The sequence below is a fragment of the Cololabis saira genome, chromosome 1, assembly GCF_033807715.1.
Source record: "Cololabis saira isolate AMF1-May2022 chromosome 1, fColSai1.1, whole genome shotgun sequence".
Taxonomy (NCBI): Eukaryota; Metazoa; Chordata; class Actinopteri; order Beloniformes; family Belonidae; genus Cololabis; species Cololabis saira.
This window is the reverse complement of record NC_084587.1, coordinates 4,817,387-4,831,652: the sequence shown is the minus strand read 5'-3', so window position 1 is coordinate 4,831,652 and position 14,266 is coordinate 4,817,387. Positions and strand designations below refer to the sequence as shown.

At 46.2% G+C, this 14,266-nt stretch overlaps 1 protein-coding gene across 1 annotated transcript in view; it reads left to right on the top strand.

Annotated features, from left to right (window-relative positions):
* Positions 1-1,483: 1,483 nt before the first annotated feature.
* Positions 1,484-14,266, top strand: part of mcoln1a (mucolipin TRP cation channel 1a) — a 31,418-nt gene continuing 18,635 nt past the window's right edge. The window contains exon 1 of the mRNA XM_061729184.1: positions 1,484-1,624. Within this exon, the coding sequence (XP_061585168.1) occupies positions 1,594-1,624 (31 nt within the window). The 5' untranslated portion in view covers positions 1,484-1,593. The remainder of the gene's footprint in view (positions 1,625-14,266) is intronic.

The window sequence follows — 14,266 nt, the reverse complement described above, 5'->3', positions numbered from 1 at the left end:
ACATTGTGTTTAACCCTAAGAAGAGTTTTATTCTGATTGTTAAAGCTAAGGAGGATCAGAAACAAAAGTTTCCCCCATTCTAACTGTCTAACCGCCCCTTAGATGTTGTTAAGAGAGTACGGTATTTGGGTCACATCATAAATGAGGATCTATGTGATGATGATGATGATGACGTCCAGCGTCAGTGCTGTAAACTCTATACTCAGGCCAATATGCTGGCCGCAGATTCATATGTGACAGCTGATGTTAAAGTAAATCTATTCAGAGCCTATTGTAACCCTCTTTACACAGCTCACCTGTGGTGTAATTACTGTATACCACCGCCAAGGTAAAGAAGTCCCCACCTTCTCTGCTCTGCTGAGGAATTTTATGTTTAAATGTATGTGGCGACTCCATGAGTCAGAAAATTGTCTAATAACTGCACTCACTAACATCAAACGGAGTGATACAAGGTTCACATCTGGACTATGGAAACATAGGAACAGATGTTTGCATGTATTTTAATGTGTGACCTGTAATTTTTATGTATTTTTATGTATTTTATATGGAACCTTTTGAGTCTGTATTAAAGTATTCATCAGAGTGGGTAGTAACGAATTACATTTACTCCGTTACATTTACTTGAGTAAGTTTTGGGAAATTTTGTACTTTTAGGAGTAGTTTTGAATCACTATACTTTTTACTTTTACTTGAGTAGATTTGTGAAGGAGAAACTGTTCCTCTTACTCCGCTACATTAGGCTACGTTGAGCTGTTACTTTTCTTTTATCCCTTTTATCCGCGTACGCGTCAATCTCATGACATCACTGAGTGATTCTTTGGGAAAAATGTTTTTTTTTTTGCATGTTTTGTCACATTTACACAGACTCAAACACACAGAGTTTCTATGAGTTCATGGGCTTGTTCTAGTTCTGCCTGGTTAAAAAAGAAAAGAAAAGGCTTGAAATTTTGTGCTACTTGTGCTTAATTTATTTTTTTATTCTGTTATTATTTTATTTATTTTATTATTTATTAAAGTACTTCAATTTACTTTAAGATTATTTTAATTTAAGCAATTTTTTTGTATTTTTTATTTTATTGACTTAATTTGCCTGCAGATGATTATTTTGTACTTTTGTCTGTTTGAATGGTTGTGTTAAAAAAATAAATCAGACGTTACTCAACAGTTACTCAGTACTTGAGTAGTTTTTTCACCAAGTACTTTTTTACTTTTACTCAAGTAATTATTTGGATGACTACTTTTTACTTCTACTTGAGTCATATTATTCTGAAGTAACAGTACTTTACTTCAGTACAATTTTTGCCTACTCTACCCACCTCTGGTATTCATTCATTCATTCATTCATTCATTCATTCATTCATTCATTCATTCATTCATTCATTCATCATAATAACCTCTGTTGGGCAGAAGCAGCAGAGCCTGGCGGGGCCGCGTCACGTGGTCACATGCCCCCGTCACGTGACCCGGGCAGAGCGGAAGCACCTCCACAGTTCAGCACGGAGTCCAAACATCTGCGGGACAAAACTGTCCTGATCTCCGCTTCTGTTCGTTTATCCTCCTCTCTGGACCATTTTTTAATGCTCGGTTCTTCACATGGATGCGACGAGACGCCAGGACTGCAACGGTAACTTGTTTGAACACTTTTACCATTTATCCTCGTTACTTAACAGGCTAAATTGTTTTGTTTTTTTGCTTATTAATATTCAGTCTAGTTTGTTTTTAGTTTTAAAATACCTCTTGGTGTCTAAAACGACTCCAGCGTCAGCGTGTTTGTCATCTAATAAGCAGATGAGCAGTTTTTAGGATCAACAAATGTGAGGTTTCTCCTGTCAGGCCGGGTTTTGACTTTTACCACCAGGATATGGTAAATATTGGAGATAAAGTGTTATGTACCGTGTCCACTCATACACCTGTCGTTTCTGAGTTAAACAAAAGTGTCCAGAAGGAAAACAACAATGAGGTTAAAGAGGTCCTTGAACGCCTCACAGCAATACAATTTAGTAAATATCAGGCAGAGATTAAAACTTTACTGTCTTTTCCCACACAGAAAATCCATCTTCATAAAACTTAACTCAACCCTGAAAATATCAGGGTCAAATATATATATATATATATATATATATATATATATATATATATATATACACACACACATACACATTAGCTCTTCCCTCCCAGGATATGGCAAATATTGGGGATAAAGTGTTGTTCACCTAGTCCACTCCTTCACCTGTTGTTTCTGAGGTAAACAAAAGTGTCCAGGAGGAAAAGAACAATGAGGTTAAAGAGGTCCTTGAACGCCTCATGGCAATAAAACCTTTTAAATATCAGTCAGAGATTAAAACTTTACTGTTTTCTTTTCCCACAAAGGAAACCCATCTTCATAAAACTTCACCTAACCCTCAAAATATCAGGGTCAAATATGTATATAGCTCTTTTCCCTCCCAGGATATGGTAAATGTTGGGGATAAAGTGTTGTTTACGCTCTCCATTCCTCCACTTGTCGTTTCTGAGGTAAACAAAAGTGTCCAGAAGGAAAACAACAACAACAACAATGGAGGTTAAAGAGGTCCTTGAACGTCTCACAGCAATTAAACCTAGTAAATATAAGAGATTAAAACTTTACTGTTTTCTTTTCCCACAAAGGAAATCCATCTTCATAAAACGTAACGCAACCCTGAAAATATCAGGGTTAAATATATATATATATATATATATATATATATATATATATATATATATATATATATATTAGTATAAAGTAACTTTTGCATTGAAAATGTTAAAAGTTTTGGAGCCGAACTAAAAAACATTAATTGTAATGAAACAGTTTTTGTTTGAGTTTTTAAAGTTTTTCCCTGCAGCTCTATGTGTGTGTGTTTGAGCTCCAAGTACCACACATCCTGCCCTTCGGCGTGATGCTTCAGAGTTGCAGTGTTTGCGTGCAGAAAGACTCGGTCACACTAAAACCCGGTGACCCCGCCGCCGCCAGAGCCCCTGAAGCAAATGATCCGGATCTTTCATGCCTGACGATCATTAGGACCAGCTTCATAATCTCCTCACATGCATGGTTGAGAGGATAGCGTCTGAGTTTGAGGTTTAAAAGTTCCTTTGAGTTCAAATATATATGTTTCTAAGTAAACCTGTTTTCTTAAAACATCATTATGGATGTTCTTCGTTGGCCTGGTTAACTGATTATGTCACATTCTGTGATTAGCTGCTTGTTTCCACGGTGATGGACAGGTTAAAAGGTCAAGTCAGACAGCAGCCTCCCTGAACTATGTTTACAGATGACATTGAGATCTGTGGTCAAGAGTAGTGAGCAGGTGGAATAAAACCTGGAGAGATGGAGAATATACAAAGAGATGGTCTGGATGTGAAAGCGGCCGTGCTGCAGAAGACAGGATGAGATGGAAACAGATGAAGTGACCTATTGAACTGAAAAGCAGAATGAAGTAGGGGAAGGGATGTTTCAGAGGCGGGTTCCCCAAAGTTTCATCACTTAGAGCTCAAATCAATCGATCAAAATTACGTGAGGAAGACTATATTTTTGTTTTGGACTGTATGGAAGTGAATCTGTGTCATGGGATTTTAAAAGGAAAAAAGGGATTGAATTGTGAGCACTGTGTATTTATGCATTGTAATTGTGTATCTGAATGTTTTTCAACATTAAAATATTCAACTGCAAAAACTTAAAGCAGAAATAATTAAACTTCCAAAAATTTGGCCACAAAAAATTCAACCTTCAAAAATTAGATCATAAAAAATTCAACCTTCAAAAATTAGACCGCAAAAGAATTCAACCTTAAAAGAATACAACCTTAAAAAATTAAACCGCAAAAAATTGACCTTTTAAAAAAAATCGATTGTAAAAAATCAACTTTAAAAAAATCTAACTTGAAAAAATTAAACCGCAAAAAATTCGACTGCAAAAAATTAAACTTAAAAAAAATTAAACCTTAAATTCGACTGCAAAAAATTCAACCTTAAAAAATTCGGCCTCAAAAAATTCAACTTTTGGTGGGTTATTTATGATAGTATATAAAATATGAAATCGTACTGAGAGCTTGGAAAAAAAACAAACGAACATCATCTCATTTAATTTCCGCTTGGTTCATGTCCACAACACTCATGACATTTGTACTAATGTACAAATGTCATCGTCTATAACTGACTCTTACAGACACAAACCTCACTGATGGCATTAGGAGCCTGAACCCGTGGGTGGCCTCTAGCCACGGACGAGCAGACCAGATCCAGGTCCTGATACCGAGCTGTTGACAGATGCTCAGGAACGATAGCGTGACGGGTAACAAGTGCATCTGCCGGCGACGCTGAACCGGAAGAGCCGGATATTTTCTTAGAGATATTCAGCTTGAGCGACACTGTCTCCCAAGTGTCAGCGCTGACGGCGCGGTCCGATAGCCACCCGGTGTGACGGTCGACAGGCTCCGACCGGATTTGACCGGGTGTTGCACCTGCCGCCTGCATGAAACGTTAAGTGTTTGGATTCTTTCAGCCGCTTGGCACGCAAACGATTAAAGCCAGCGCATTCAAATACTGTCAATCAACTGCGTGGAGACCCGCCCCCTTTCCTTATTTCCAAAAGTGTACCTCTTTGGGCCAATCCCAATGTTCACCCTACTCACTACCACTAGCCCTCACCCACTACCACTTCACCCTCAAAATGAAGCCACAAACTTTAGGGCCCTTGTAATGTTCCCTAGGGATTGGGACACCACTCGCTACGTCACTGCGTGGTTTACGTTCGGGTACGTAAGCGACTGCGTAGTTACGTTTGCACATACGTCATACGTAGTTACGTTTGCACATACGTACGTTGCGCGTCGCCGCGTAGCCTACGGTGTAGGGTACGGCGTACGTTGCGCGTCGCCGTGTAACCTACGCCGTAGGCTCTGCGTTGGTGTAACGTGGAACCATAAATCAGCCTTTATTCTGGCGAGATCTGAAAAGACTTCGCAACAACGGGCAAGCGAGTGATTATGTACATTCAGTGAGTGAATATTATGAAAGTAAAATATATATTTCTCGCTAGAAATGTAATCAAAACGCATTTTTATGCAGAAAATAACTCAAAATATCGATTTTATTCACTAAAAAATGAGAAATGTCTGCCATGTTTTTTTGTTTGATTCAGTCTGCAAATGATGACGTAAAGCATTCTGGGAAATTTTCTCTAGCCCTCCGTTGGCGAGTCAGCATCTGAAATCCCTCGCTGTGAAGGGCTAGATTGATACACACTAGCCCTCGTTATGTCCACTAGCCCTAGATGCAAAGAGGAATTGGGACACCACTACCCTCACGGGAACGTGCAAAATTTAGGGGTAGGGGAGGGATTGGGACTGGCCCTTAGACTCCTCATCACACGTCTTCGTCCCCTCTCACCAGAAATATGAACGTACGGCGTCATTGTAGTGTTGGACCCGGTAGGATCCACTGAGTTGGTGAACTACCACTCCAAACCACCTGGTGGCAGTGGAGCGCCACTGTTGCCGATTTAAAATCAGGAAAACGAATAAGAAAACTGGAACGATGAGATCAGGATTGAAGGTCTAGAGATGGATGGTGCTACCAAACATTCAGATTAGGCGCTGGTCCTGGTAATGGCGCTGTAAACCCACCCCGGACCTAACTAACGTAAGCCGGCGGTATCGTAAGCCGGCGGTATCGTAAGATGGCGATCTCCATCCAGGCCACGCCCCCTCATAAGGCAAGGCAAGTTTATTTGTGTAGCACTATTCAACACAAAGTAATTCAAAGTGCTTTACATCAACATTAAAAGCGGCAAGACACAGTTAAACAGTAAATAACAAATAAAATTAAATAAAATTATAAGAAAACAGGTAAAATAATAAAAAGCAAAAGTTGTTAAAAAGTAAGGGCAGTAGAGTACAGCAGGTACATCTCATTCTTAAAATGGCAAGAATTACGTTTCTATACGGTCAAAACGTACAAAGACCGGGTCTAATACAGTATAACAAAAGTAATCTGTGCCAATTCGTGCAGTGAATTAAACCAATTTGACAATTCTACATCACAATGCCTGCATTCAGGGCTTATCCATCACTAGTGTAACTTCGCACGGTTTTCAAAATGATAAGTATTTAATTTAAGAGTATGCTTAAATAACAAATAAAATGATAAGAAAAGAGGTAAAATAATAAAAAGCACAAGTTGTTAAAAATAAGGGCAGTAGAGTACAGCAGGTAAGTATTTAATTTAAGAGTACGCTTCAGTAAACAGTAATGTTTTTAGGCCTGATTTAAAGGATCTACAGTTGGAGCAGACCTCAGGTCTACAGGAAGTTTGTTCCTCCGGTGAGGAGCAGAATAACTGAACTGCCTCACCTTGCTTGGTTCTGGTTCTTGGGAACCACAACAAACCAGATCCAGATGAACCTCAGGGGTCTGGGAGCTTCAGAGGAACTAACAGATCCAGCATGGATTCTGGTCCAAGACCATTCAGGTCTTTGTAGACCAGCAGGAAGATTTTAAACTCTGGAAGCCAGTGTAGTGATTTCATGACCGGTGTAATGTGGTCCAGTTTCCAGGTGTTTGTGAGGACTCTGGCAGCAGCGTTCTGGATGAGCTGCCTGGTTGAGTTCTTGTTGAGGCCTGTAGATGCGGTTGTTTACGCCGTCGTTAAGGCTCTTTGGTGACATCATGGGAGCAGCCTCGATGAATCAGGGAAACGTCCGCGGTGACTCAGCGGAGGAGGAAATCACGAAGGTTCTGGTTCTGTCCATCCACACCGCAGATGAGTCGGGTTTTGAGGATCAAACGCGGGGAGTCATGAGGAACCACAACAAAGGTTTCACACTTCACAGTGAAACCACGCTTGCACGTGTGTGGACTTGGTAACCGGCACGTATTAAACTGGGATAACCTCGCTTCAGAGCCGTCATTTTAAACTGATGTCGGTTAAATGTGTTTATTTATATTTATACATTAACAAATCTGTTTCATCGGATTATGAAAGAAAAAAGTGATTGAATTACTAGCACTGTATACTTATGCATTGTGATTATGTATCTAAATGTTGTTCAATTTAAAAAAATGAAACTGCAAAAACTTCAACCGCAAATAATTCATCCATAAATAATTCAACCGCAAAAATTCAACCTTAAAAAATTAAATCGCAAAAAATTCAACCTTAAAAAATTCCACTATAAAAAATGAAACCGCAAAAAATATAACTTTAAAAAATTCGACTGCAAAAAATTCAACCTTAAGAAATTCAACTTAAAAAATTTCACCTTTTTAAAAAATGTGTGTTGCCTTGGTAAACGGCACGTATTAAACTGGGATAACCCTGCTTCAGAGCCGTCGTTTGAAAGTGATGTTGGGTAAATGTGTTTATTTATATTTATACATTAACAAGGAATTAATGCATCCTTTAATAACTCAGGATGGAGGAGACAAGGACTCAGATTGCAGGAACGAATTGCTCGTCTGGTTGTTCAACCTGGAAACCGCAGTCAGACATCCTGCCGGCCTCACACAGGTGTCGGACGGCGCAGGAAGTGATCCGTGTGAAAACGGCTGCGGTTCGCCGCAGGAAACCACGCGTGGTTGTCGTCAGGTGTCCGTTTCCACCTCAACTATGACCTCATTGGTTACGACCTCGTGCAAGGTCACATCATTGACGTGGAGGCCGAGCAGAAGGGTCCGTGTTTCTCGACCGGTTGAACTTTTATCCTCGCCTCGCCTAGACGTGCTGAGTAACCTCGAAATCTGAGGTTTATTTCTTCCAGTTTCACTTCTGGTTTGCCTCGGCCGGCTCTGACGGTGCTGACTGGAGTCTGAGTCGGCCACTCTTAACTTGCTGACTTTTTAAATATTTTTTTGGCATTCACATGCTCTACAAACCCCCATCCCCCCCCCCACCCCAGTTGTGGGGCCCGCGTCGTAAATGCGACGCATGTGAGCCGACCGAATGACCTCCTTATTCTAATTCTCTTAAGCAGCCTCGGCATGCGGGCGGAGAATCATGTGACAAGCGTTTGGAGAAATCAGCCCAGTTTGGATGTGAGAGGGTTTCCTGTCAAGTGCGGTCGGTTGCCACGGAGACGTGGCACACAGATGTTAAATATGCATGATAAGGATTCCGATATAACCGTCGTCCTCCTCCAACAGGATTTCCTCGTGATTTATTCACGTTTTAACTGTCTCACGTGCGCTTCGTTCCTCGGTCACACCAGACCTCTCAGGTTTCTAAACTCCGATATCCGAGGAGTCTCTTCTAACAGAGACGACGGACTAGATTAGATACTTTTGGACATGATGCACAATACTTGGAATCATCTGTGTTCAAAACGGTATAAGACTTCGTTTCCACTTTCCATCCATAGTTGCAAAAACAGCTTTGGAAAAATCCCGGATCAGGAGAGTCAGGACTCTCCGACTGCAGACTGGGTTCTCCGGCTACAGGCGGGACTCTCTGACTGCGGACGGGACTCTCTGACTGCGGACGGGACTCTCTGACTGCGGACGGGACTCTCTGACTGCGGACGGGACTCTCTGACTGCGGACGGGACTCTCTGACTGCGGACGGGACTCTCTAACTGCGGACGTGACTCTGTAACTGCGGACGTGACTCTCTAACTGCGGACGGGACTCTCTATCTGCGGACGGGACTCTCTATCTGCGGACGGGACTCTCTATCTGCGGACGGGACTCTCTATCTGCGGACGGGACTCTCTATCTGCGGACGGGACTCTCTATCTGCGGACGGGACTCTCTATCTGCGGACGGGACTCTCTATCTGCGGACGGGACTCTCTATCTGCGGACGGGACTCTCCGGCTGCGGACGGGACTCTCCGGCTGCGGACGGGACTCTCCGGCTGCGGACGGGACTCTCCGGCTGCGGACGGGACTCTCCGGCTGCGGACGGGACTCCCCGGCTGCGGACGGGACTCCCCGGCTGCGGGCGGGACTCTCTTAACTGCGGACGGGACTGTCTAACTGCGGACGGGACTCTCTATCTGCGGACGGGACTCTCTGGCTGCGGACGGGACTCTCTGGCTGCGGACGGGACTCTCCGGCTGCGGACGGGACTCTCCGGCTGCGGACGGGACTCTCCGGCTGCGGACGGGACTCCCCGGCTGCGGACGGGACTCCCCGGCTGCGGGCGGGACTCTCTTAACTGCGGACGGGACTGTCTAACTGCGGACGGGACTCTCTAACTGCAGACGAGGCCCTCCGGCTGGACTCTCCGGCTGCAGACGGGACTCTCTAACTGCGGACGGGACTCTCTAACTGCGGACAGGAACTGCAGACGGGACTCTCTAACTGCGGACGGGAACTGCAGACGGGACTCTCTAACTGCAGACGGGACTCTCTAACTGCAGACGGGACTCTCTAACTGCAGACAGGGTTCTCCGGCCGCAGACGAGACCCTCCGGCTGGACTCTCCGGCTGCAGACAGGACTCTCCGGCTGCGGACGGGACTCTCTAACTGCGGACGGGACTCTCTAACTGCGGACGGGACTCTCTAACTGCGGACGGGACTCTCTAACTGCGGACGGGACTCTCTAACTGCGGACGGGAACTGCAGACGGGACTCTCTAACTGCGGACGGGACTCTCTAACTGCGGACGGGACTCTCTAACTGCGGACGGGACTCTCTAACTGCGGACGGGACTCTCTAACTGCGGACGGGACGCTCTAACTGCGGACGGGACGCTCTAACTGCGGACGGGACGCTCTAACTGCGGACGGGACGCTCTAACTGCGGACGGGACGCTCTAACTGCGGACGGGACGCTCTAACTGCGGACGGGACGCTCTAACTGCGGACGGGACGCTCTAACTGCGGACGGGACGCTCTAACTGCGGACGGGACGCTCTAACTGCGGACGGGACGCTCTAACTGCGGACGGGACGCTCTAACTGCGGACGGGACGCTCTAACTGCGGACGGGACGCTCTAACTGCGGACGGGACGCTCTAACTGCGGACGGGACTCTCTAACTGCGGACGGGACTCTCTAACTGCGGACGGGACTCTCTAACTGCGGACGGGACTCTCTAACTGCGGACGGGACTCTCTAACTGCGGACGGGACTCTCTAACTGCGGACGGGACTCTCTAACTGCGGACGGGACTCTCTAACTGCGGACGGGACTCTCTAACTGCGGACGGGACTCTCTAACTGCGGACGGGACTCTCTAACTGCGGACGGGACTCTCTAACTGCGGACGGGACTCTCTATCTGCGGACGGGACTCTCCGGCTGCGGACGGGACTCTCCGGCTGCGGACGGGACTCTCCGGCTGCGGACGGGACTCTCCGGCTGCGGACGGGACTCTCCGGCTGCGGACGGGACTCCCCGGCTGCGGACGGGACTCCCCGGCTGCGGGCGGGACTCTCTTAACTGCGGACGGGACTGTCTAACTGCGGACGGGACTCTCTATCTGCGGACGGGACTCTCTGGCTGCGGACGGGACTCTCTGGCTGCGGACGGGACTCTCCGGCTGCGGACGGGACTCTCCGGCTGCGGACGGGACTCTCCGGCTGCGGACGGGACTCCCCGGCTGCGGACGGGACTCCCCGGCTGCGGGCGGGACTCTCTTAACTGCGGACGGGACTGTCTAACTGCGGACGGGACTCTCTAACTGCAGACGAGGCCCTCCGGCTGGACTCTCCGGCTGCAGACGGGACTCTCTAACTGCGGACGGGACTCTCTAACTGCGGACAGGAACTGCAGACGGGACTCTCTAACTGCGGACGGGAACTGCAGACGGGACTCTCTAACTGCAGACGGGACTCTCTAACTGCAGACGGGACTCTCTAACTGCAGACAGGGTTCTCCGGCCGCAGACGAGACCCTCCGGCTGGACTCTCCGGCTGCAGACAGGACTCTCCGGCTGCGGACGGGACTCTCTAACTGCGGACGGGACTCTCTAACTGCGGACGGGACTCTCTAACTGCGGACGGGACTCTCTAACTGCGGACGGGAACTGCAGACGGGACTCTCTAACTGCGGACGGGACTCTCTAACTGCGGACGGGACTCTCTAACTGCGGACGGGACTCTCTAACTGCGGACGGGACTCTCTAACTGCGGACGGGACGCTCTAACTGCGGACGGGACGCTCTAACTGCGGACGGGACGCTCTAACTGCGGACGGGACGCTCTAACTGCGGACGGGACGCTCTAACTGCGGACGGGACGCTCTAACTGCGGACGGGACGCTCTAACTGCGGACGGGACGCTCTAACTGCGGACGGGACGCTCTAACTGCGGACGGGACGCTCTAACTGCGGACGGGACGCTCTAACTGCGGACGGGACGCTCTAACTGCGGACGGGACGCTCTAACTGCGGACGGGACGCTCTAACTGCGGACGGGACTCTCTAACTGCGGACGGGACTCTCTAACTGCGGACGGGACTCTCTAACTGCGGACGGGACTCTCTAACTGCGGACGGGACTCTCTAACTGCGGACGGGACTCTCTAACTGCGGACGGGACTCTCTAACTGCGGACGGGACTCTCTAACTGCGGACGGGACTCTCTAACTGCGGACGGGACTCTCTAACTGCGGACGGGACTCTCTAACTGCGGACGGGACTCTCTAACTGCGGACGGGACTCTCTAACTGCGGACGGGACTCTCTAACTGCGGACGAGACTCTCTAACTGCGGACGGGACTCTCTAACTGCGGACGGGACTCTCTAACTGCGGACGGGACTCTCTAACCGTCTCTGCGGACGGGACTCTCTAACCGCCGACGGGACTCTCTAACCGCCGACGGGACTCTGCATCTGCGGACGGGACTCTCGGGCTGCAGATGGGACTCTCCGACTGCAGACGGGGCTCTCTGGCTGCAGACGGGACTCTCTTAACTGCAGACGGGACTCTCTTAACTGCAGACGGGACTCTCTAACTGCGGATGGGACTCTCCGGCTGCAGACTATTTTACAACAGAACAATATCAGTTTTAGCAGAGCATCATGGTTATCTTCTTAGTTGTCGATGTTAGGTGTCAAAATCTACTCGTTTACGGACATAAACTCGTGAAGTCTAGACTGTACAAAAAGATCTGGACAAAACCCCTGTGATGTCACCGACGGGTTTCTGGAGCGAGTTCTTGAAACCTCGTTTCCTTGTAGCGCAGGACACTGTGTTGTAAATGTGCAGCACCAAAGTTAATGATTTTAGCTTATGCTCTGATGCTGTTTACCATTATTTCACATTAGTTTGTTTCAAATCGGTCCGAGCATCTACATTTCAAGTGTTTCTTTCGAAACAGTATGTAAAAACGAGTGCAACCAGAGCTGAAACGAGGACTAACAGTTCTGTGCTGGGACCCGAGTCACATGACCTGCCTCTCTTTCGGCTGATCCAGGCCTGAGGACTCGTGGAGGAGCTGGCCGTGGATTTATGAAAGTTAACTCCAGATTTTAATGTTGTTCTGGTGGCCTGAAGGACCCGGGCTGCCGACCTCTCCTGACCCCTGCTGACCCCGGCCCTGCTGATCTCTTTCTTGTTTCTAGTTTAGACTTGTGACTTTTGAAATTTCACAAGTGAAGTATTTAGAGGAAACTTTTGGTTTTGAAATGGAACAAACCGTCTGATGCTGAGTTCAGGGGAACGACTTCAGGTCATGTGACCGGTGCGCTCCTCGCCCACCAGCTCTGTCACTCACCATAAAATGTCCTCATGCAGTAAAGGACATGACGTTATTTCAGTTGTTTTACATAAAAAAAACTACTTGGCAGCATTATGTAAATAAATAATACATGATCACATGATTTTGGCCCGTTTAACTGCCTGACAGATGTTACACAGCTGTCCCAGATAAAATAGTTCCCAGCTGAATTTATTGATGCAGATTTGAGTATCGGCTCCAGAAACAGCTTCAGTGATGCGGAAGAGAAAGAACATCCTTTCATCTTTTAATGTTTGAGTTTTCTGATGGTTTGAAAAAATAAAAATCAACAAAATGAGTCTTTTTAATAAGATAAACGCAAATGAACATGTGACTTACAGTCATGTACAGAAGTCAGTTCCCCTTTTATGTTTTTGTGTGAAAACATGAGAACCATCTGATGGAGGTTTGCTCTTTTTTGTTGCTTTCTATCGTCGTCCTGTTGCTGTTGGACGAATGCCTCGCAGTTTCTGTGAGTTTCACTCTCACATTTCCGTTTCTCTGACCTCGGAGTTAATTATCTTAGCTGTTCTCCATCTTTCTCAGTTTGAACACCATAATGGTTTTATAAGCCTTTCAAAGTTGATGTGCACCAATGCTCACTTCTCGAAGATCTTTGCTTACGTTTTTCCCTCCTGGCATTGTGTTAGCGCACACCTAAATGCACCAGATCAGCAAACGTCTGCTTTAACGGAGACCTGCTCACCTCTGGCTGCTCCTTCGATCTCAGATCCTAAGGAAGCAGCGAGGGGGTACTTAGTATTTCCCACATCAGTGATTCTCCACCGGGGGTCCGCGGCCCCCTAGTGGTCGCTGGTGTAACTGCAAGGGGGTCAAATGGTCTGTGATGATAATAAAATATATATTTTTTAAATAGATCCTCTGACATTTATAGAAATAGATAATTATTTTACTCAAATGTCAACGAAACCTTTATCTACCTAAACTACAGAGGGTCACATGTACTTCTTTTACTCTTTACAAGTGTCATTCTTTGTATTTTAATAGGAAATCTTGCCCTCATTTGTATTGTTTTTACTTCATGACACCGTTAACACAAACGTAACACGATCTGCAACCTTTTCAAATTATGGGCCCCCTAGTTTCAGTGGGAATATACACGTTTCAGTTCTTTAAAATGACAAATATTCTGAAATATTTGCAGCTGCTGGGGGAACGCTCATTGAGTTGCAAAGTTCAAGTTAGGGCTTGAATTGCAATAATGTTATAAAAAACAGTACAAAGAAGAACAAAATCATAATCACAAAGGAGAAGAAGAAGAAAAGAAGTAGACGATGATGGCTCATATAAATAAAAAAAAGACCGCTTGTTCTGGACGGAGCAGACTCTGAGCCACCGGGAAAAAAAAGAAAACGGACGGCAAAAAGAGACTTTATAAAGAAGAATATATCATACTGGGATTTACAGCAACTGATTGGGGTCCGGGTCCTAAGAGTTGATTATAAATATTTGACGATATAAAGGTTGAGAACCACTGTCCCACGTCTTTTTTTCTTATTGGGCTTCTCTTTTATTTAAATGCATGAATGTTCTGGTTATAAAACGAAGTTGTAGTTCAGTTTTATGACGAGGTT